Genomic DNA, 25,343 nt, shown 5'->3' on the forward strand with positions numbered 1-25,343 from the left:
TAAAGGTCTGGATTAGATGTTCATTATGATAACCTGTGTAATCTTACAAATCAAAGAAATCTTCAGGTTCCAAGAAAATCCCTTATAGAAAAGCCAGGCTGGTATCCACATCCCAATGCACTTGCTACAAGAAGCACTGCTATGGCTTCAGCTGCCCTAAAAGTCTCTGCCCCGGCACCATACAATGACCAGCTGGAACGGAGCGATCAAGTTGGTAATCCGGGTGGACTACAGGAAAAAAGGTCCATTCCCTTACTGAATCAAAGCCTGTATTCATTGCAGTCTGTCCAGTGACTAAAAGCCAAAAAAATGTTCATTTCCCCCTCTCCACATACTCACATTTCTAGAATGATGGGAAGGTTTAATTTGAACAGACTGTAAAGCTCGAAGAGCACAGCTATTTATGCACTAGTCCAAAATCTTTGCATTTTGGCAATGTGCCTACAAACAAATCATTAGTGAGCTTTTTAGTGATAAAAAGAATTCATATCATATATATACAGTCCAGATTACTGCCAGAAAATGGAATTGATTTTACTATCTCCTTCCTGCCATTAAGCTGCAAAATTAGCATTCAAGGAAAAAGCTAAAGCTCAGCTTCTTAGTCCTTTTCTTGGTAAGGAAGAAAAATGAGGTCTGTTCTGGAACATCTGTCCTCTCTCAACTCCTTCCCCCATGTGCCATTAGAAAGAACAGCAAACTGCACTTTTTGGAAGCTGGAAACATAGCTGGAGTGCAACACCAACGCCAGTTTTCATCTGGAAGGCTGAAGGAGTCTATTGACCTTTGATTCTTCAGACAACAACTGAAGAAAATGATACCACTTCTCTGTTCAGAGGGCTTATCATTGCAAGGTTTCCAACGGGACGAGCTCCTTTGTATCTTACGATTTCCATGTTTTCTCTCCTTTGGCTGACCGTATCAGAAATGCAAAAATACTTCTGGAATATAACATAAGCAAGCATATGCTTTAGGACCTGTTTTCAACTATTTCTAAATTCTGGCCACCAAATCAGTAATTTAAAACTGGAGAAAACAATGGGTAAATAATCCCACTTGCCTGACACCTTACATTAAACTGGAACCCAGAACAACACTTTTTTAATGCAGTAGGGTAGAACCTGAAGCAAGTACTTGTGGAATCCTTTTTGCCTTCGTACCTTCCACGTTGTTGCTTAGGAGGATTTCTAGTTGGGTAACATTTCAGATGCTTTTTTGCATTGTCTAACTTAATCAGAAGTTGAGAATGCTCTTAAAAGAAGCAAGTCTTTAGAGCATTTGGAAATATTTGATTTTGAAACAAAACCCCTCAATCTCTTGGAATGAGTAATTGTCAGCTGTCATTCTTCTGCCACACATGCATAGCAATGCCTAGAATCAGTCTTCCACACAAACCAGAAATCATGGCTTCTGTATACTTGAGAGGGCCCAGACACTTACTTCTATGGAAATACTAAGCAATCCTTCTAATTTTAAACTGACCACCTTTGCAAATTCATAGTGATCAACCTACCAGCATAGTACAGATACCTAATGATACGTCAATTACGTACCAGAAGCATAAATGCAGCCCGAGCTGAATAAATTGAGCCAGAAAATACACTAAAACTGAAGGATGAGTGACAATGGTTGGAAGAAAAAGGTTTTACTGATTTACTGATCCATATGCACTTTATTTTGGGAAGCTCTCCAGATTCTTTGTGTGATAGCAGTGATGGACAAGAAGGCAAAAGAAAGAGGTGGAAATTAGATTTGATTATACTGTTTTGTCCAGAAGCCGAGGCAGCACACTTCCAGGGACAGATCATCTTCTAAACAAGAATTTCAAACTACTTTGCTAGGGATGGAAAAGGCTTAATGCCAAAAACAAGACTTAGAGCAGCGAAGCAAGCAAGAGCAAGAAACCTCACTAAGAGCTCAGCTGCACAGCGCCTATCCTGAGGTAAGTTTATTTTAATATTGAAATCTTATTCTTCTGTAGCACTAGCACAAAGTTGTTTGTTTGTGTTGTAACAGAAGTTTACATTAAGGACAAGAATCTGTTGCCTGAACACCTTCCAAAAGGCAGTTCACATAGCCAAAGATCTTGTTACGGACAGAGAAACACAGTAAAACCTGCTCTGGTAAAATCAATACACTTCTTGTCTACTACAACAGCTTACCCTTCTCACACAGATTAACATTTTCTGTACTATCCCCTTCCTAACTGTTAGCAGATACTCTGTTTATTAATACACTCGCTACAGGAAAGCCTGTCAGGAGTCAAGCTGCAGTGGCAAAAGATTTCAGAAACCCTTTACCTACTTTTGAGAAAGTTGTGCTCTCCAGACTTCAAGTGGTAAAAGTACAGCTTACCGAGGCCTGTAGTTTCTTAACGTCAGTTTAAAGATTTACTGAAAGTTTGAGAATTTACACATCTCCTACCTTGCACAAGTGACAAGCAAGCTCTTTTGTTCACCACTTTAGACTGCAATTTTGCTAGAAAAATCTCCATCTGTTGATTAGAGCGTGCAAACTGAAGCAAGTCAGACAAAGCAACCAAGAAAGCCTATTCTATCAAAAGTGATGATCCCCCTCACCTCCATCTTCCATTGCACTGCTTCTGGCACTCCTCTGACCCTTGGGTTGATTTGCTGACCCAATATTAATCTGGCAGAAATAGCTCACGTTTCTGCTAAGTGAGCTTCTCCTTAAATAATTAAGATGGTCCAGATAACCAAGAGATTTAAGGAGTTCGAGCTAGTGCTGCAGCAACATTTTAAATTGATCCACTACAGAATGCTTTCTGTTGATCATATTCATGGCCACATTTCAGTTCAATGCTTACTAGTTGGATGCCAGATGATTTCCACTCCCTCCTGTACTGTTAACCAGTTAGAAAGAAACATAAGAACCTAGGCAAGCATGGATTACAGAAAGTTATGCTAATACCCACGTCCACAGGCTGTTATATTCCCAAAACTTCCAGCAGCTTTTACGACTGCACCTTGAGAACTTTGGTAGCTTTGTGTTTGTTTTTGTTGTTGTTTGTTTGTTTATTAAGCTGCAATACTAATAATTGCAATACAAGTCGCCAAGACCCTGGAAAGGGCAGAACTGTGCTGTGACAGGTTCCTCTTCAAAGTCACCCCTCGGTTACTTGAGGGCTGCACACATACCTCAATGTGCAGGTCTGGAGCTAATGAAACCCCATGTCTCAAAGCTCAATTGTTTGTGATGCCAATTCATTATCAAGATGTCACTGGAGCCCTAAAACCACTATCACTGGAGTTTCCAAGGCACGATGCTGTCTGAATCTGTTTTAAAGTTCTTGTTGCTTCGTTCAGCAGCTGACAGATGCTCCCCTGCTCTCTTCCTGATCTGCGTCCAGCCAGAATCCTGCCTCAGTATGAACACACCATTGTCTCATGAGCAAGACAATTAAAAAAAATAAAGCAAACGTCTTGAGTAACACTCAGTCATGGGACATTATACAACACAGTACTTGTATACAATTCTCTTCTTAAAATAAAGTTAGAAAACATACATTGCCTCATTTACAATACCACTGTTATCTCCTATATTAAACTGAAGTCACAAAGTCTAGACATGAACTTGGAGATCTTGCTCTTGTTTATCTTGATCTCATCGGATGAATGATTAATAGTGTTTAACATGACATTCAAGTCATTTAATGTTTCTTGGGGCAATGTGCCAGGTTCAGTAACTTGAGAGCATTGAGCATAATGGCCAAGATATGTTGAAGGCTATAATAAAAAAGGCTTTTTTTTTTTCCCCCCAGTTATCCAGATTGCTTTCTTCAGCAACTCCTGTGTGCCCGTCCCATCAGCTGACCTTTTACCAACTGGCCTTTTGAAAGGGGAAAGCAGTGATAGGCGGTGCCACGCAATTTCTCCTGAAAAAGCTGCTGCACATTTTCCCAGAGTTTTGTCAGCTTACGTTCTTTGGATTATAAGTAATTAACTGGAAAAGCGCAGCACTTTTCCCTGACTCCCCTTACCTTTTGTACCTATCAGGTTATTTTAGAACAGCTTTGTCTCTTAGAGTTTACATTCTCTCTTCATCTGGCAGGGTTGTAAACATCCACACACCAAAGTGTCCAAAAGGCTAACCACCATCACCCTCTAAGCTGTTTTTGCTGTCACAATACCAAAAAAAAAAGTCATTCATTAGCTCTGTGCCAAAGACCCTTGCAGACTACTGGTCAAAACATTAAGTTGGAGGTTCCTGTAGCTTGGTATTTTTCCTTTGTGGGTCACCTTCCTATAAAAGCTACACTCCATTTAATATAGCACTTGGAAACAGTTTTATACAGCTGGTCACGGGTGGCTGCTTGCTGGCACCTATTAGAAACAAGCACCAAGGTTTAACACTTGTTTAGCAAACAGGACAAAGTCACACTGGCTTCAGCAAGCACACCCTTATTCGAACTAGCTCCCTCATTAAATATCCTCAGATGAATAGGATTTGTTGAATGTGTAAGCTCTAGCAACTACTGATTTTATAGCAATGCTCAGTACTTGACATGGACCAAAGACCTCAGTGCCCACATGTCCTCATCAGTACGCTTCACAGAAAAGCCCGCAAAAAATTGGATCTACTGCAGAGGATTCTTGTGTGCCATTTTCTGCTCCTTTATCATGTTAATCCTGACAGGAGAAAAAAAAAAAGAAAACAAGTGTGCTGGGTTTATGGGGGGAAAAAACACAGGAAAAAGTGTCTGAAAGTGTATTGCTGAACTGAGCAGAAAAGTAAAGTCAAGCAATTTAAAACAGTTGTCAGGTTTTAAGATGCAGGTTTTAAGCCACCAGTACAATACTGTTTTCTCTTCTATCGCTCTGAAGGGCTGCCACTTCCCCCATTACTGCCCAAATCAGGCAGATACGATCTCCCCGAGAACAAAGGGAAAAACTGTGGAATCTAACCTTTGTCCAGGAAAGCAGCTGTACCAGTGAATTATAAATAAAACCACTCCCTCCCTCTCCTAGTTTCAACACAGGACACAGCAAGCAATGGTTCCAATCCCAGCTGACAGGCAGCAAACTCAGCAGAGCACCAGTACTCCCCCTCTCAAAGAGCTAAGGCTCCCCAGACTAGGAGGAGACAGCTGAACCCAGCTAGCATAACCTACCGCAGCCTTCTCGACAACTCAGGAGAGGTTTTTGGGAGACAGGGCAGGCACACGGTCACGGCTGTATCCCATGTTACCAGCCTTCTGGGCAGAAACCTGTCTACTCATGGCTGACCAAGTCAACATTTCTATTTTTTTTCCCCTGCATTCAAGTTCTAAAAGCCCGTTAATAAACCAGGCCCATTAGTAACTCCCAGTGAAGGATACATCAGCATCCAACCAATTCAAGCCTGGGGTGCCTGGAAACCATCTCCATAGATGCACCACGTCTTCGTACTGTTCCAACAGGAATACCCAGAGATACTCCGCTCTGCACATGCAGAAGTGTTTTGCTGTACAAAAAAGGGCATATTGGTAGGGACAGATACTAGATTCAAGTACTTGCTCCAGTGACTAGCGGTCTGAGCAAAATACGCATTACTTCCAGTGCTCAGAACAGCAACTGAAGGAGAATTCAGACGTTAAGATCTTTTGACCTGAAATAAAATGCCAATTCACGTGCTTTCAAATAGCAGCATTCCTTCCCAAGAGCTGCGAAAATGGACATACACGAGAAGTAAAAGAAATCTGCAGAATGAGCAATTTTGAGTATGATCTGCTTTGAAAGAAACACATTTTGGTAGGACCTCGAGTTCTGTTATGCCAGGCTCCTCCCATACACACTCAAAATACGATCTCTAACAACAAAACCTGCAACACAATGCAAGAAGAAAGCAAGGGCAGAAGCAGCAGCCAAGTTTTTAATTGTAACTCCAAGTAACAACAGTAAATGCTAGACGGAAAAAGTAAAGTAGTTTCAAACTGAGTAAACTTGCAAGCAGGTCTATAAAGGCAAAAAAAAAACCTTGAGACAGTCAAAATTTATGAATGTAAGTTCCAGAAAGACTATTCTTAAGACTAGCTTTGGCCTTCAAGACTATCTGAATCATTTTCACTCAGCTAGCATCCATCATAAAGACAAGTTAACAATGCCATGAATATGCATGCATGGCTTTGTCACTAACAAAACTATTTTTGTAGATAATACTCAGAGCCTTTTCTGTTAAAGAAGTGTAAGTTCTGCAATTCCAGTTAAAACCTCAAATTATTTGCTCACCTTCCAATTATTCTAAACCTTTTCTTTTATACCTGGTATATTTTTCTGTTTTCCTCCTTCACATCTCTTCGGTCTTCACACCCTGGAAAAGCTCTTGTAGCCACACACTGGTACCATGAATTTGTCAAGGGTCAAGTAAGTCCCACTTGAAGTCAAAACCCATGCTCCCTGAGAAGCAATCCAGACGAGTATTTGCCCAAGTTTCTTCTGCCCCTTTAGATGACTTGAGAGCTGTGTGTACCTCCTCCCAAACCCTTACTGTTTGTTATCAAACACTCCAGGGCGTTATGTCCCAACTTCAAGGGCACGTTTCTGTGCTGCACAGCACAGCCGCACAACACAGCCCAAGTGCCTGAAAGGGAGCAACGTTCAGGAACGTGAAAGCCTGACGGATGGAATAAAGGCAGAGAAAATGGTTCTTCTGTTCACCTCCTGTCACTGACAGATTATAGTAGAAAAGGAGAAAGTCAAGCACAGGTTTCTAGGGCTGCATAAAGAGCCCATTCATCAGGTTATAAAAGTCACCCATATTTGATTACATCAGCGTAACAAAGCCACAGTAAGAGGGATTTCTTTGGGAACTATCACTGCTGGAATTATGCAGGCAGTTGAGACGCACTAGGAAAGGAGAAAAGATGCCATCAGGAAGGCTAAGCAATCCAGCATGTGACAGGAGGGAAGCACCTGCTGAAAAACACTTTAGTTGCGCACATACATGATATATGCAACAAGTTTGCGTTGCTGAAAGGAAGAGAAGACTTACTGCAGCTTGCCTGATCCTCTTCTTACCACCAAATCCTTCACATCCAGATACACAGTCACTATTTCTCAAATGTACAGAGCATACACCACTCACCTGCACCACACTAATTGCATGTTTAAACAAGTTAGTGAGAAGTTTACCCCACCTTTAAGTATCTGTTTCAAAGAATAGATAATCCATGAACGTATAAGCACTCTAGGAGGGAACAGAACCATGGATGGAGGAGACTAAGAGGTTCTTGTGTAAAGAATATTAATTTTATATGATCCATATCTTCTTGTAAGCATCACTATAAAACTGGCAGATTAACAGCACTGGTAAATGGATGCAGCTGTTTTACTATTATTTTGGGTAGGCATGCTCAGTACTGTGATAAATCTCTGCTACATGCTCTCAGTGAATGCCACAATTTACAGGAAGAATCTTTAGTACTATTTTAGTTCACAGCCATGCAGCCACCCAGGTACATCTGCTGGTACACCAAGGCCTCAACAGCTTTTAGCTTTTAGGACTCCATCAGAATTCTCAAGACCACATATTTTTTTTCCATAAAGATGCTTCATTCTGAAGAGGACCAATATTTTGGACCATCAAAATTACAGAGAGACAGATACTGCAAGCCGTGGAGGAGGTAGAGAAGTAATTCTGCACAAAATACACGACATGCATCCATAAACCTCCTTTTCTAAGGAAAGACTACTAAAATAATTCATTAAAAGCAATTACCACCTCTTATGAGCTCAGATAGCTTCCTCCTACGAGCAGAGTACAAAGTGAATTTGCAAGTAGGCAGAAGAAATGGAATCCTGTAGGAGAGTTTGTGGCGGATTTAATATAAATAACAGAGCTGCAGTGAAATAAATAGGCTAATAGGATCAACAGTTAGCACACAAGCAACAGAAAAAGGAAACAATTTTATCACAGGACAAAAATACAAGTATTTTACATTAGTGCCTCAAGCTTTATGCCCAGTAAATTTTAAGGAAATACCATAACGATTAATATACACCTGCAAGGCAATATTAAAGAAAGCCAATATCATTAGCTTGTCATAAGCAGAGACATTTAAAAGCCTAGTAAAATACAATGGATGTTCTGATGGATACACCATATAGCTCTCATCCACTCTCCTTCACCAGCATAGGAATTCCTAGATTGCTGCAACCACATCGAAGCAGAAAGCATTTGGCAATTAAAATACTAATAAAGGGACTCAAGTGGTGCCCAGTATATAAGACTGTATTTAGCTTATGTGCCTGTAACCCCTATGGGTCAATATTCCATCTACAGCCGAGCAGTAACCTTACAGTTCTGCTCTCTAAACAGGAGCCTCTTTAAAACCAGAGGAAAATCATCTTTTTGAAGTCCTCTCTAAAAGAGTTTCACATTGCCAGAACGTACAGTAGATTGGAAAAAGTAAATCCTAGCTTGTATATCAATGCTTCTGAGTAACAGCTGTGTTGAACAACAGCTTTTGAAGACAGAGGAAGATACATAGCACAATGCATTTTCCAGATTATTTAGAACACTGCAGTATGTCACATAATAAGGGCCATTTGGCAAGCTAACACTGGTACATTTGACAGCAGAGAGTTTTGGGATGCTCCATCTGAAGCATCAAGTATACAGTTTTTTTAAAAGGGAAAAAAAAGTTTAAAAGATACCAGTTCTAAAAGCAAAAAGTCACAAAGAACAGGAATACAGCTTTAAGCTGAAAAAAAAAAAAAAAAGTATATTTATATAAAAATAAAATTTAGGCCATACAGGGCAGAGAAAGTGTTGCAGTTCAAGATAGAACAGCCAGGTCCAAGAGGCAAAACCAGATTTCTGTGGCAGCATTTTAAGAGACTGGGAAAGAGGGAAGACAGCAAACAAAAGAGCTAAATATTCCTAGTGAACTAAAAAGCAGCATATACTTTTGTCATAAGGACAAAATCATGCTAAGAATGCCTGAAAAAGTAGAGGAGAGAATGAAAGTACTTCAACCATTTTACTTCAAATTCTAAAAAAATGAATACTTACTCAGTGAAATAATGTCTATTTAGCTAAGCAAATGTATAGAATGAATTGCAGACTGCACTTCTACTTTTGTCTATTCCATCTCCAGGTAACTCATATTATTCAACCAGGAAAGTCAGAGATAAGAATGAAAACAGACTTCACAAAGGATGATACCAAACACTTTGTCAAAGAAATGCACATCTGTTCAAGATATCTGCTAGCACAACTCTTCTCCTTTCTAACCTTAGCAAATTCAACTATTGACTAACACTTCGCATATTATATTATATATTATACATTTTATGACTTTCCACATAATACAAGTAAAAAGACTGTTTATTTCCTTTTATCACGATACTGAGAATGGTCTGTAGAAGTTATCGCACTGTACACCCATTGGCTCAGCTTCCCAGCCATGAATACCTGACTCTCATTACACAGACACCTTACGCTCAATTCAGTAAGGGCTCTCAGACTAATAAGGTTAAGACAGCCTAACACAGACTTACCATGTCAACTAAACCACGACTGCAGTCCATGCACACAACCCAAATCCGTGGCAAATGCAATTACAGCAACAGCCCAACTCTTTTGCCTTGAAGACTGTTACATAGCATCACCATGTTTTTGCTGCTGGCTAAATAACACAGTTGCTGTAACTAAACCGATACTGTCAGCTCATTAAACCACGATAAATTTAATAGTAAGCCTAAGATGAATGCTTCTTCTATTTAACTGACCTGATATTCATCTGTATATACCCTGGGAGAAGCACTAATTACAGTTCTGAAACTCTAACCAGAAGGTACTTCTGTCCAACACTCGGACATTACCTCCTGACAACATTTAATTAAGCTGCGGAATGCCTTTCCACAGGATGCTGCGCCTCCTAAGTTCTCCAAAGGCTCATGCACCAAAAATTCAGAAGCATTGCCACTGGCTCAGAAAATCTGTGAACATCCTACTGCTAAAAGCTGGGAGAGCGTCCCTGGGGAGCAACACAGCATGCTTCCCCATCCTTGTCCTCTCCTTAGAAGTCTGTTACTGGTACTGTCAGAGACAAGATAGTAAGCACTGGGGAGTTTTGGTCTAATCCAGTACAGTCACTCCTCCAACAAGATTGCTTGCAAGCAGATTTTTCTGCCCTAATCCCCAAGAGGATAGCAATTAGCCAAGGTTCAGATTATATTCAGCTAGAGTCAATATTATCTTCGCCTTTCACTTGCAATTAACTGGCAATTGCAGAACAAAAATCTGTTGACACAAGCTGCGTCTCAGCAGAGAGCAAACTAGTATGACCTCCATTTTTAGAGGCACGAATATGCAACACAAAGCTGCTACACTTACACTTATGCCCAGGCTCGTCACCTAAATTCTCATGTGTTCAGCTGAGTATTTCTGGCATCCTTCTGGTTTTACTACAATTATTTAACAGGCATAAAGTGGTTGTGAACTCTCTATTTGCAGTCCTGTAACTTAAAGCAGTGAAGCACTTGCATCAAAACTCATTTATCCCATTAACAGTCACAGAACTTACATTTTCCTGGTCAGAAGACAAAGGTGGCTCCACTAAAAGAAGCCTCTGCTCAGAGCTGTCATCTTCCAAGGCTGCCTGGGTTGTTGTTGAGCCAGACATGTGTCCCTTTCTGAGCCGTAGGACCGGCTCTGGAGAACCAGCATTATCGAGTTCCGTTAGTTCATTCATGAGATGCTGGGAGCCGTCCCAAATATCCTGCCTCCTCTTGATTCGGTTTGGCTGATGGTGTGTTGACGCTGAAAGACAAACAGTTCATATAACTAAACTGAAGTTACAATGGAGATCACACACTGGCTGGAAGAAGAGCATGCCGAAAAGCTGATAGACAGCTGTGATGAGTACCTTTACACGTGCCCAAATCCCCACAAAACCATCTGTATAGACTTCTACGCTGCTGTAAAGTGAATTCTCATCTTGTGACTGCTAACACTTCAGTATCCTAACTGAAATTAAGTTGAAAGATGACAGAAAGTGAGCTCCAGAGATTCAGAGTACAAAAGCACAATAGTGTTTTTACAAACTATTTTTATTTTTCACTAACTTGCAAACACTGGACTGTTGATAGTATTTATAAATAAATTACTTGTCACAGGCATTCTAGAGCCATCAGCTTTTTGTGGCTATGAGACTCATTTCAAATTGTCTGGGCTAGGTTTCACTAAAACCAGGGCATTAAGTACTGGTATAGCTGTGTGGCTGGTAGCAAGCAGAGCTCAAGAACAACTAGCTATAGTCAGACTGAAAGGAGGGCAGTAGTACACACAGACATCACGTTGTTCCCATTGCTCAAACTAACATGTTCACAGTTACTGCTGGGAGTGGGTCTGTACCTTTACCTGTACAAGGAATTACACCAGAAAGCTTTAGACACCGTTCATCCCATTTGTTGGGAATCGATAAATTCCCCAGAAAACCACAGAAAAGCCATACTATCTACCCAGAAAATTAACTATACTTTACACTTATAAAACTGCAAAAAGAATATGGGATAAGTTTAACTTAAGGTGCCAAAGATTAATTAAAATTGCAGAAAATTACCTGCTGCCAGCCCATTAATCTGAGCCCTTGTCTAAGAGGCTGAGTGGTTACCTCTTTATCTGGTACATCACTGCGTGGCAGTCACTGCAGCAGCCAGCCAGAAGCTGCCTGGGGAGGCACAGCAGCCAGGGCTCTTTTCAACCAGAATGCCAGAAACCAGCAGGATGAGTTAGTGCTCAGCAGACAGACTGCAGAGTCACTTTGAATCAGAAGCTCTTCGTTTTGTACTAATACTCACTTGGTATCATTCTATTATTGGAGCATTTAAGTGCTTGGATGTGACTAAGGTAACATGAAGATAACCCGTCTAACAAGCTTGAACTTGCCAGAGCGCATAATTAGACCGGAATTTTAGCATTTAATAGGAGATGCTGAACTTCGTCAGAATGGGGAACCAATTAAAAAGATAAGCTGGGGGGTTGATACTGGCGGTCTTGTAGTAAAACGTCACCTCCAAAAAGCCAATAAAGCAAGTACCCCCTTCCTCTAAGGGATTAATCTCCTTTACATACGACCACGGCAAGGTAATTCTCAGCTCTGTCAGATGTGCTATCGTTAATTTTGCTGTAGCACTTTGTAACGTGACATCCCTGCAGCTGCCTGGCAGTCCCCAGGGCAGAGAGCTGCTAATGAGCAGGTGACAGCCTGCAGAGCCCCGGCACACCTCAGCACCCAGCACGGGGAGCTCACCGGGTGCCAGCAGAGCAGATGGCGTGCCCACCTCGCTGCTAGCTCCACCACGGGGTCCGTGACCTCCCCCAGAGAGCTAACACCTGAAATGGTCACATCTGCTTGCTTGGTAAACCCGAGAGCCATGGGACTTCTCACCCCACCAGAATTAAGCCACGGTTTTAACAGCGTTACACAGGAAGCCCGATAAAGAATTTGAGCACGTGGATTTTAAGAACAAATATTTAGCCAGCTACAGAACAACTGAAATCTTTCGTGATGCTTCAAGAAGCCAATTCACAATTCTATTTTTATGCGAGAAGCACGGGGACACTGCCACACTGCAGCTTGCCAAAACTGATCTAGGGGAAGAAGGAAGAGCATGCAATAAGAGCTACGTTTTAAAAATGAAATTTACTGGGTAACTACATTTAAAAGGTAACTTAATAGATTAATTTCAGTACAGTGTGCTGTACCACAAAGCAAAAAAGTCTACAAAAGCAAATGGCCATCTGCAAGCAAACAGGCGCAGCAAACACCCCTGCCTGAGCTCCACAGCACCTCAAACGGGTAGGCCACAGCAGGTTGCAAACTGCTCACTTTGCATTAGCCATTTAACCAGCAAGTTATACTAGTTTTTCCTTCTGCCAGCTTCAAGCAACAAAGCCAGCAGCGTGCTGCATTACCTGCTACGTTGCCTAAGAGCACAGCCTTACTTCGCCTACACCTCTATGGCATTGCGGGAGCAACGCTCAAAGGCAGAGACACAGCATCAACACAGCAGGCTTAGCCACGCTTGGCCAACAGATTTATGAAAGGTTCTTCTAATACGAGAAGGTGCACGAATGCCAAGAGACTGCTTAACTCAGGCCTTGAGGACTTACTGAACCAGCACTCGCTGCCAAGCGATCACTAGGGTTAAAAATAAAAGACGCGTTTCACCTCCTGCCAGGGAGATTTGCACTCAGCAGGAGGGATGAACTCTAGCTTCACGTGAGTAGAAGTCATCGTGTCTTGGCATCACAGTGGATTTGCTCAGTTCAATTAAGCTGCTTCCATGCTGCCCTTGACGCAGGATCGTTTCAGTGCTGGATATCCTTACTGAGTATGCAGGGCAAGCTACCCAAATAGTCCAAAACCATCACTAGTTCTTAGTCCATTCAGAACTTGTACTACAAAAGACAAAAACATGCACCTGAGTGCAACGTGGAATTGCAAACGGAAGAGTGCTAACAGCTAAAATGCCTGGTTCACAAGTGAAGGAAAGCAAGCTCCATTCTGCCCCTCAGACTGGGCAGTTCAAAGAAAGAAAATCAAAAAAAAAAAAACCTCCAAAACACTCGAGGTGTTGGAAGAGATTGTTTTGAGATTTTAAATCTCAAATATAAGGCCTTGAACTTTTTTGCAGTGTGCAACAACTTAAAAATATTCATTAAAATTAGCTCCTATTTAAAAAGGAAGTTGCCAGGTACAATTAAAACTACTTAACGACTGCATATATAGCAAGCATAATATCAGCATCTAGATCAACTACCGAGTTCCTGCTGTGCTTCAGATCAGCTGAGAAAACCATCTACAGAGGTTGGTGTGTATATATATTACTTCTTTTAAAATATACAGAACTTCTAAAGGCTAAGTCAGCTTTCAGAAAGGACTTACGACTTTAATACTACCCCAAGCTCTAAAACAAAACGCAGCACTCCACCAGTCCATTGCCCCAAAATCCTGCTGCTGCCACCAAGCTCTAATAGCCCAAGTGGTTAGCACTCCCAGCTGCTCACTCCTCCCCAGCTCTAAAAAGGTCAACCCTACAGCAACAACAGCCAGCAGCAGTTTCAGGCTGGAGACAGAGATTTGTCATCTCTCTGGAAAGAAATTCAGAAGGCAAATCTATTGCAGCAGCTCACCGCAGTTGTGCAATGGCAGAGTCGTCAACATCCAGAGTCACAGAGCACATTCGGGACACTGCTTTACTCCTCAAGATGACAGAGGCAAAGTAGTTACACAAGCCTGAGTGCCACAGGATGATGATGTTTCTTCGTAAATCCTTCCTGGATATTCTCAAGAGAAAAGCCTGTGCCAGCTTACTAACCTTCCCCAAGGTAAGTCATACAGCCCTTGTAAGCTCCCAAACTGCCGGCCACAAGGACTGGCTTTTTACCCAAGCTAAATACCACCACATGGCAGCAAGCAAACAAAGCACTCTAAGGGCAGTTTTGTAGTTAAATGTTATCACAAGGAGTTACAGATCTCTTAAGCAGTCCCCAGGTGGTCACATTACCTCCCGCTGGCTAGGCGAAGCAACCTCTCCAACATCCAGCTCCTCCCAGCGCGTTCCTCCCATAAACAGCACGGAAATCCCTCACAAGCCATTTCATTCTGTCTACAGCTGGAGTATTTGAAAGAAGGAAAATGTCATCTCTCTCCATTCCTCTCTCATGGATCAATAGCCTGATAGAAGCCTTCCTGTTTGGGAAGGCGGTGGCATCCACTCTACGTCCTTTCGTTGCTCATCCTCTTCCAGCCAACCCTTAGACCAGCATGAGCAACGTTTAATGAGCAACACAGGACTAATCTTCATAATATTAGTTCATCATCCCCAACAGAGCTTCGTTATTGCAAGAACGAAAGGTCACCATGAAATCTCAGGCTACACCATGTCTCACAACACCAATTAATTTTTAAAGAAGGGCTTAAGTGCATGAGAGGTCTCCTACAATCTGCTATTTCAACCTACAAACTCGGCCTCGCCTGCGTCCCTGTACCGCCACGGCTACGAGAACAGCGCTCCTCGGTGAGCTACATGCACAGCAGCAACGTGGCACAGCTGATTGAGCAGTAAAACACCTATGGGCTGACTAACTTTACAAATCCTGAATCATTCAGTCCAGGCCCTGGTAACAGAATAGGTCCAAGCCCATTTCCAGAGCTGTTAGCATCGACACAAAGTACTTCCAGTACAACCTACGGGCAGACTGTGCTAAGAATGGGGAAACAGAGGGGATTTCTGCAGATAATCTAGCTGATTCTGGTTATTTTAACTGCGATGTTGTACACTAAATAGATCAGTCTACATGCAATGTGTCATGAAAGCTGTAATCTGCTAGAGAGGTTCTGACATGAGCAGCCCCTCCCAAATGATACAGCAACACCAACAGCACTCGGTAGCATCACACAATGGCTTAAATGACTCTCAGGTGACACTGGCATCATCCTGTCACCCAAGTCATACAGCAGGTTCCCTCACTTCCCAGCACCAGCATTTAACTGGGTTTATCAACAGTGAACTGCTGGCACGTCGGTTGTTTGGGGCTGTAGGATTTTTTGGTTGGTTCTGCATGGGTTTGTCTTCTGGTGCAGGTGAAAGCACACAATCTAGCAAAGGGGGAGAGGGAGAGGAAGTCAGAAGAGATCTGTGCCACATGAATTAGTGTTGTTGAGCTTCCCCCGTATGTGTGGCCTAGCAAACCCACACCAGGTCACTTACTGGATATAGGGTGTCCACTGCTTGGCTGCTTTCTCCGTCATGGATAGAGCAAAGCAGAAGAGATACAAATTCCATACATTTTAAGCAGATTTGTGAATTGCTCCTTGGAAGACCACAACTAGAAAGTTTACGAGCAGTAATATTGAAAGATCCAAGAGTATAACTTGAAATAAAGTTGTTTTTTTTTTTTTTTTTTTTTTTTTTAAATTCCCATCCCTTCCTTTAAAAAAACAAAAAGCCTTTTGACGATGAGCCATGTCTTTTTCAATTAAGGAGTACAGATCCGCAACCTTCCAAATATTCTCCTGAAATACAAGGTTTAAAATAAACCAAATAAAGGCGCATATGAATGAGGGGAATGAAGAAAAATCACAGGAAACCTTGTTTTCTTAACGTACCCTGACAGAAATGTAAGAATCAGGCTGTAAAAGTTCTTTGGGGGTCATCTTCAAAAGCGAGGAACAATGAGGAGGCAATTCAGTTCCTCTTCTCTTGGATGTCACTCCCCTAGATAAAGGGGCATCTACAAGACAAAGATTAGACTCCCACCGGGGGTCAGTGGCCAAAAAGCCATCTTTGTGACTTGTAAACTGTCAGTGGACACTGCAGCCTAAGCTATTTCACAGCAGGCTGCAGAGGAAAACAATCGAGCACATTCTGATGCGTTTGGATCCAAAGAAAGGGAACAAGCCAAGAGCCTGCCTGCATTAACTAAACGCATCCATTTCAGGGGATCCTATTACAACGTTACAAGGTTTGCCCAATTTGTACTGCCAATTGGGCCCCGGTTTTGTAACTGGGTTAAAGTGTTATGTCAGAGGTTGGCCCACCCCCAGCGCACAGGGCCCAGCTCTTACAGACGGGATGGCTGCTGTAAATTAGTTGGACTCCTCAACAAACCAAAGCCAAGAAAGTTGTCACCAAAGCTCCATAAAATGAGGAACAGAAGTTCAAGTTCTTTTCACATCACATTCCGCAAAGAGCCACAGCCCAGGCCTGGAAAAATTGCTTTTGGTTCATTTTCTGTTAAGCGGTTTAGCTTCTCCAAGGGAAAAAACATTCAGTCTTTGTACCCTTTTATGATTTTATTCTGAAGACATCTTACAAGCACACACCAACTTACTTCACAGTTGCCCACGGTAAAGAGATGCACTTGGTTTTCGTTAGTAACACTTGGGATCGCAGGCTGTCTACAGGTGGAAGACTGAAATCAGACAACTTTTCATCTTCAAAGAACTAGACTTTGAACTCCTGCATCAAGGACACCCAATTCACAGAAAAGCTGTTGGGTGACTACGAAAAAAAGTGTCTTTGGAGCACAAAAATCCACAGCTCTACTCGTTGTAAGCTAAGTGACATTCATTTCTCTCCTCTATAGAGAAGATGTTGTACGAGAATGTAAACGGCAGCAGATGAGCAGCAGCAACCCCGAGAGCAAACACTGCCAGGTACAACTCTCCTCCCAGCATGTGTGGGTTTCCATCTCCACAAACTGAACGAGATCCTTTACAACTCCAACAAACACTCTAACGCCTGGAGCAACTGTACAAAACCCAACACAGGGTATTACTGTTTCAGAGGGCCCACTTGGGTGCTTGTCCTGGGGCTCTTTCAGACTTTGCTATTGTGTTGTAGTTCTTCTGTAGTGCTTTAAAGGCAGCTAATGCTGTGCAGGATTGCAAAATAGGAGAAGGGATGGAGGGCTCCACCCTCACTGGTACATCCATGTTTATGGGCAAAGAGGAAGCTGCGTGTGTAAGGAAAGCCAAGGACTTGTTACTAGGTTGGTGGAAATAATCTTAACAGCCTGACTCAAGGTTCATTGGGCTAGATAGATTTTGTAAAGGAAGAACAGTGAAGTTAGAAGACTTAGCTACAGAGAGAAGTTGTCAGATGTGGCCATGTGGCTATGGTTTCTTTTCCTTCTCTGTTACGCTCACCCTTGCCCTGCTCCCCCGAGCCCCAATGCCCGCAGCTCTGGGCTGCTGCAGAGGGTACCACCAGGTCAGCGGCTTCTGGAGTGCCCCGCTGGGAGGGCTGTGATGGTGCCTGTTTCTGCTTCCTGCCTCTGAGATACACTGCGGGTTGTTTTCTGCGTGTTTGCTTGCGTGGTTTTACACATTTCTCTTCACTGGTCTGTGGCTCTCGGTTGCACCTACATTTACTGCATATGGTGCCCTCTGCATATATTAGTTCCTGGTTTTGTAGCCCCTAAAGCCAGTTTTGTGCCGCTTCAGGTCTGCCTTTTCTAACTGACCTTTAGAGAGGTGTTTATAGCCAGGGGTCTTCAGTGGCAAGCCCGTGCCTTCTCTCTTATCCTGTGCCTCTATTCCTCTACACCACGTCTGTCCTGCTCACAGCCTCTGCTGTCCTGCTCGTCCTGCATTTATGGCCGTGTAAATAACTCTGCAGAGAGTAGCTGCTTGTTACTGCAATCTGTTAAAAACTGTGTTTTGTTTTCACACGCAGATGAGCCAAAGGAGCATGTACTAGCCTTAGTCAGTTAGTGAACTTGCTGTCCCAGCTACAGCAAGTAAAGCGAAGCTGTGAGGCAGGCCAGGTCAGGTTTGGGCCAAGCTGCACAGCCACATAGCCCCCTTCTGATGCCCTCAGGCCACTGTCTATTGCTCACGCATCCCGCCAGGGCACTGTGTGCCCTCCTGTGCCACAGGGCTCCTGGCTGGGGCCTGGTGAGGGCTCATGGAGGCAGCCTCTCTTTTCTGTCATCTCTTGCCTTGTGAAGACCCACGTGGGTCTGAGGGCAGACCCAAGGCAAGAGGGATACACGTGTTTCAGGCTGCACACTCCAAGCAGGACGCATTTAAGACCAGGCACCAAGGATGTTAAACCTCAGTGTTTTACAGGCAGCTGTCAGTCTGTAGCAGATGAGGAAAATGCTGCCTGTTGACCAAACAATTTAGTTGTCATATATGTGTACACCACAGTCTTTACTACGACCTGTCGACCAGCTGCAGGCCACACATGGCACAGCAAACCCAACACTCAACCAAGACTACCCACTTCCATATATTGGTCAGGACCTCAGAAGCTGGCTCGCAAAATGCTGACCACCACTCTTCCCAGTTTTTGGGAGCAGCTGCTCTCCAGTTTTGCTGACCATCTCGATAGGCTTTGTCACAGTGTTATGAGCTTGCTCATCCGTGTTTTGTTTTGAAGCTGGCTGGTTTGGTCTGCAAAACATTCACATTCCTGGATTTAAAAAAAAAATAAATATGAAAAATCTTATTTGTTTGCTGATGCTCAACAATGGCATTTCTTCAGCTGAAAACAGCACACACTCATCACCCTTTAGAAATATGATGTAGTTTTGCAACAAGTAAGACAATGCTAAAAATCTGCTGCTTCTCCACAGCAAAAAAGTTAGAACACTGTAGGAATAACCAACCTCCTTACCCACAGAATTGTACCAGTCTAAGATCAAAAAAGCAGCACAGCATTTTTTGCAGACACTTTCTGAACATCCAGGAACCCAAGGAAAAAAAAAAATAGATCCACTGAAGCTAGACTGCACCTAATTTGCATCAATTAGAAGCAGACTTAGTCAAACGGGCAAAATTCTAGCCAAGACCAGGTGAAGTTACTCATTAATTATGTACCTTAGTGTACTTAATGCAACAGACAGAGAAGGCAGCCTGTTTTCTGAGAGTTAAGAAATAAGCTTAAGTGAACCTTCAGTACACCCTATTATCCAGTAGCACTTTTTCAGATGAACACAATTACCAGGAAAGAAATGCAGGCCGTCATCTCAAATTTTGCAACAAGACCAGGGACACTGATATCCCAACACACCACTGATGTAATTCAAAAGTAGAAAGGTTAAGTTAATCATTTATTACTTTTTACTGTCCTATAACTAAGGAGACTGAGCAAAAGACCACATTTTACTTATGATACTCCATGAGATTACTGCTAAAACACTAAGAACCAAAATTGTTATTAGAATATGTGCAAGGCCTTAAAGTAGAGATGGAACTTGAACTCAAAACACATCATCAGGACCTAAACTAAGGCACTCTCACAAACACTCATCTTGCTGTGGTTTGTTTTACCATCTTGGCATAAGAATTTTAGCTGGTATGACTGTAGGGTGGGACAAGGACCCAAGTCTTAACTCACAAAAAGTGCTGCTGGTGAGCTGTGGTGATAGGGAGCACTTCATATCTGTATACTGAAAAATACACGCTCCACACATCGGAGTAGGTAATTGTAAAGCTATCCTTTCACTGAGCTCCACTACTTGTTTAGTAAGATGAGGACCAGCAGAAACATTGCATGGATGGCAGTCAGCACCATTAAAGCAAAATAAAGAAAATTTTGTGCTGGCAAATCTACACGCAGCAGACACCTCCCTGTCCTCACTGAACCTGTATCTTCTGTTCTGAGGTTAAGAAAGAAAAACACCAGGAAGTAGCTAGTACTTACAGTAATAAAAATGTATTACTTTAAAATAAAAATGAAGCAATTTTCACATGGAACAGAGTTTCAAGTTAAGACACCCAGGCTGTCCTTGCTGCGGACAGAACATGGCATGACTGTAATTGCAGCTCACAAAATTACCTCTGCTTCCTCTCAGAGGTAGGAAGCAGAAACAGGCACCATCACAGCCCTCCCAGCGGGGCACTCCAGAAGCTGACGACTTGGTGGTACCCTCTGCAGCAGCCCAGAGCTGCGGGCATTGGGGCTCGGGGGAGCAGGGCAAGGGTGAGCGTAACAGAGAAGGAAAAGAAACCATAGCCACATGGCCACAGCTGACAACTTTTTCCTTTAGCTAAGTATTCTAGCTTCACTGTTCTTCCTTCTTTACGAAATCTATCTAGCCCAATGAACCTTGAGTCAGGCTGTTAAGATTATTTCCACCAACCTAGTAACAAGTCCTTGGCTTTCCTTACACACACGCAGCTTCCTCTTTGCCCATAAACATGGATGTACCAGTGAGGGTGGAGCCCTCCATCCCTTCTCCTATTTTGCAATCCTGCACAGCATTAGCTGCCTTTAAAGCACTACAGAAGAACTACAACACAATAACGAAGTCTGAAAGAGCCCCAGGACAAGCACCCAAGTGGGCCCTCTGAAACAGTAATACCCTACCCCCAGAGGGAAATCCTTGGAGCAGAGTGACCCAGGCAACGCTGTTCTGTCCCAAAGGTCCTTCCACGAGTTTGTAAATATTCCAATGACAGAAATGAAACCACAAAAAACCATGAGCTAAGCAGCAAGGCGGTAGTGTTGGGTTTTGTACAGTTGCTCCAGGCGTTAGAGCGTTTGCTGGAGTTGTAAAGGATCTCGTTCAGTTTGTGGAGATGGAAACCCACACGTGCTGGGAGGGGAGTTGTACCTGGCAGGGTGGAGGAGCGTTTGCTCTCGGGATTGCTGCTGCTCATCTGGTGCTGTATTCCAATGACAACATCTAAACACAAAAAAAACATGAGCTAAGCAGTCACTGACTATCTGCACTTTCTAATTTCAGAAAGAAGTCCTAGACAACACAGCAGACACCCAATTCCTTTAAGAAGCCCTATGAAAAGGAAGGAAGCGTGGCCAAGTTGATAAGCAATCAAACTCTTCAGAATAGGAAGGGTAGGAATTTGGGTTGATTTTCTGGACAAGGGCCCAGAAAGGAGGAACACATGCAGAGAGCAAGAACTGGGTCAGCAATCTACTGAATAGTTATTTGTCCTAGTTTTCCAATCGCCACTGGAGGTACTCTTACTCTAGCCCAACTGCATCTGTTCGGGGTATTAATACAGGTGGAACTGTTCGGATAAACTGTTTTGGCAAAAGGTGCAAGTACTGGATACTGACAAAACCTAAAAGAGGGATCCCATTCCAGTATAAGCTTGGTATTTTTCCAAAAGAGAGACAAGCCATTTAATATAGTTTTGGTGCAAAGGCAAACTACAGCATCCACAGCTGCGACTGAAAGGCAATACAGCCAGCATCAATACCCAGAGGACGCAGGCCAAGCTTCTCACCAGAGGCTGAGTGCTACACAGAGCATCCAGACGCTACTCAGTGTGCCAGGGACATACGTGGAAACCCAGCCAACAATTCTATACAGGGGGGTCAGGTGTGAAAAAGAGGATAAATGCTGCCTCATCCACTTCTACGGCCTCGAGGGATACTGGTAGGAAAGGTATGAAGGGTTCTTACCGTATTGACAGTAGCTGTAAGGATGCTTTCTGGGGAAAAAGTAGGCACTGAGAGACATGCAAATCCTGAGAGTCAGCAAACCACGCTGTGAATTTAGTCATATCAGAACAGAAGTACAGTCCTGGATGACAACCGACCCGCCCTGATAAACAGCCAAGCTCTGACCCACGTAGACAAGCAGCTGTAGCTAGGGAAACAGGAGTAAGTGACACAAGCCTTGCACGTAAGAAACACAAAATCTGAGATCTATTTTTATCACGTCCTAGCTAACCGGCAATAGTTCAAGTGTTTTTGCATCACATTTTACACATTTGGTAAACACTTTGGGAGAGGACTTGCTTCGCAATAGCACAGAAAGTTTTATTTAAAACCAGTGCTGACCACTCAAAAGCACGGTAAGATTGCAACACAGCACAAGCTTTCTCAATCTTCATGTCTACAACACCAGAACACCAGAAAATACTCAGTGTTTTGGATGTAGACAAGCAAAGGTCCCAGAGTCAGCAGACAGCAACCTCAAACACAGAAAGCTGTTCTCAGTGCAGCGCATGGGGAAACCCTGTGAATCCTTGCTCCAGAATGAGGATTCATCGGGAGACTGGTCAAATCCATCAAGGGGTGTTAGGCACGTGAAGTCAGCACTAGCTCCAGAAGCCCCTCGATGTCAGTGCATGTTTTCTGTACACTGTTTTTATATCCATGTTTGGAAGCTATTTGCTTTCTCTGGGAATGGGCATGCTTACTCAAACCTTAGAGCTCTCCCTGTGAAACAACAGGAAGGAGCCTAATTTAAAACACAAACCAAACAACAATAACAAAACCACCACCACACACAACAACAAAACAGGAAGAAATAAATGATTACAAAACAGGAAATTAAAAACCCCATGGACAAAAGGATGAGGGTCAAACAGGAAACTTCTCAGGGGCAGCAGGCAGAGCATCCTACCAATACCAATAGCTCCCCAAAGGCACCCAAGGACCAGCAGGCACCATCCTATGGCGCTCTGGCCAAGGGAAAAGAAAAACCCGACAGCTGCCAGAATCTCATTTACCAAGTTCACCCCTAAGCAACCAGCTTGGCTGGGGCCAGGAGGCGATCCTACAACTTGGCTGGGCTTCAGACACCAAAGGCATAAATGAAAAGGTTAGGGACAAAGCGCAGTCAAAGCCTCAGTACGAGGCAGGCTTGCCAGGACTCCTTCCTGCAGCAGGGAGGTGCACCAAGGGAACCCGACCACAAACACACCCGCACCCTACCACCCACTCATCTCCAGGAAAGGTGAGAACCTGCTGCGCACAAACCAGCCCAAAGTTTCTTGTCTCCCCGCTGCAAGCAGGAGGTCTTGTCACTTTGTGCATGGGTGCAAGAAAATCAAGCAAGCAGAGCACGAGCTTGCAGAGATGTTTCTGCAGCATCGATTAGAGGCTCACAGTTGAGAAGCTTCAGCAGCAGCTCCACAGGTGAGGTAGGATCCTGAGGCTAAGGCAGAGGGATTTCTGGTTTGACCCAGCCTGGCTTACATTATAGTTACTCCAGAATTCCAGGTTTCATTGGAATGACTCACCTTTTACCAAAGACTTGAATCAAAACACCCAACATGCCCCTATTTTCATTCTTTTATGCAGATCAGACAGCCAATTGTGATTTTTACATTCTTCAATGAAGAGTGTGCACACTGTCACTCAGTAATTTGATTTCACCCATTTCTATTGCTGCTCCAAGTGGGAGCAAAGGTTTAAGGTAAAAGAAAACAAAAATACAAGAACTCAGCACCCCACCAAGTACCTGACACATCGCTGCAATTTTTCCTCCTGAAATGGAAAAGAGTGGCTAATTCAAGCCCTCTCCCTGACTGGTTTATACTCTCACACACGTACCTAGCATCCACCTCAGCTACCAACCCCACACCAGAAGCCAAGCTTGTCCTACTAAAAGTCACCTCATTTCAGAGCATGCACACATTTCTTGCAAGCCCCAGTGCTGAGAAATACAACTTCAAGCAATGAAACAAAAAGATCTGAAACCTTTGTTGTAGAGTACCACACAGCACTTATTTCAATGGCTAAAACACAATTTCCTAAAAGCACAAGCATAGCACCCAGTACTCCTAATCTCAAATCTGCTGCTGCTGTCAGACAAACAGCTGTGCTACCTATGAGGGAGCAAGATCAGTTTCTCTCACTTCAGATTTGTCACTGGTTCTTGGCCTCTGTATTCAAATTTTGGGAGGTTATAGACCAAAAGTCCTACAAGAAGGATGCAAAAGCAACATGGACGCTGTCTCCAAATTAGCTTAAACCTAAATAAGTTTACATAGAAAGGAAAAAATTCTTAGGTTGTGTGCTGCAGAGCAGCTATCAAATGTGTACACTGGGTAATGAAATGCATGCGTTCTGTTTACATTAAAATCCTTTCTTTTTTGTAGGCTTGCCAACCACGATAACAACTTCGACTTAAATAACATTGTCTATAGTCACAGCTAGATAAGTGTGCACATGTATCAGCACAAAACCAAGGGAAGCAGGGAATTTTTCACTGTCTCAGATAGAGCATTCCCCATAAAATGTTCGGTGGAACTATCATTTTATCCAAACTCTTGGCTAAACTAGTACTTGTTAAAACTGATTTATTACTGTCAATTAGATTAAAGCACACATCAGTCTGTTTCAGGTCACAAAATGAGACAATGGAGTTTCACCAAACCATAGACAACACTGCTTTTAGCCCGCATGGGAGTTTGAAATCATAGCTTGGGAGAGATCTGTGACAAATATTGCAGCATGAAAACAGCGAGGAATGCACAAGGCTTTTCCTGCAATTCCCTTCCATTCTTCTCTGCTTTGTTTGATGGCATTTTAAAGCCTAAAAACATCACTAAATGAAGTCTGAGTTTATCTAAGCATCTCGCGTCGCTGGAGTTGTAAAGCACAAAGCACTCCCAAGCCAGCTTCAAACTGACATTCATTGCACTCCAGCGGAGGAGGGAATGTTTACGAGTTAATCCAACCCACTTCAGCCATACTTCACATCGTACACCCAACTGAAAAGCTGACTCAAACATTGCACTTCTTACAGTATGGTCAGGAAGTGCTGGTCCTACGCCTGCACAAAGTTTAATCCCCAGCAGCCTGTTCAAAGCCTTCACACTGTATGGCTTCCCTCACTGTTTCACACAGAAAGCAGAATTGGTTTCCAGTTTTGGAATTGGTTTCACTTGCCTCCCAGTGCAATCAACTCTCTAGACCACTTACGAGATGATCCAAGGTCTTCAGCACAATCCAACAAGAAGTTCAGAGGCAGAGAGCGTTGGGCAGTCGCTGAGGAGAGGCAGCTGTAGTGAACACATCCTGCATGTCAGCTTAGTCTCAGCCACGTGCTGACACAGCTCCCCTGTGACCTGTCACATCCCCTGAAGAAGCAGCAGTAATGCACATCTTCTGCACCTT

General features: G+C 43.2%; 1 protein-coding gene across 2 annotated transcripts in view; it reads right to left on the reverse strand.

Moving 5' to 3' along the window:
- The window catches only part of ADIPOR2 (adiponectin receptor 2), a 44,261-nt gene that overhangs the window by 11,957 nt on the left and 6,961 nt on the right, over positions 1-25,343 (reverse strand). Inside the window, exons 1-2 of one of the 2 annotated variants that reach the window (XM_082767070.1) lie at positions 21,079-21,139; positions 10,529-10,764 (exon numbers count right to left, since the gene is read on the reverse strand). In XM_082767070.1, the coding sequence (XP_082623196.1) occupies positions 10,529-10,764; positions 21,079-21,124 (282 nt within the window). In that variant the 5' untranslated portion in view covers positions 21,125-21,139. Of the gene's footprint in view, positions 1-10,528; positions 10,765-21,078; positions 21,140-25,343 lie in introns of those variants that run through there. The other variant, XM_082767071.1, reaches the window with a different exon arrangement.

This window comes from Aythya marila (genome assembly GCF_965140915.1).
Source record: "Aythya marila genome assembly, chromosome: 1".
Lineage (NCBI taxonomy): Eukaryota > Metazoa > Chordata > Aves > Anseriformes > Anatidae > Aythya > Aythya marila.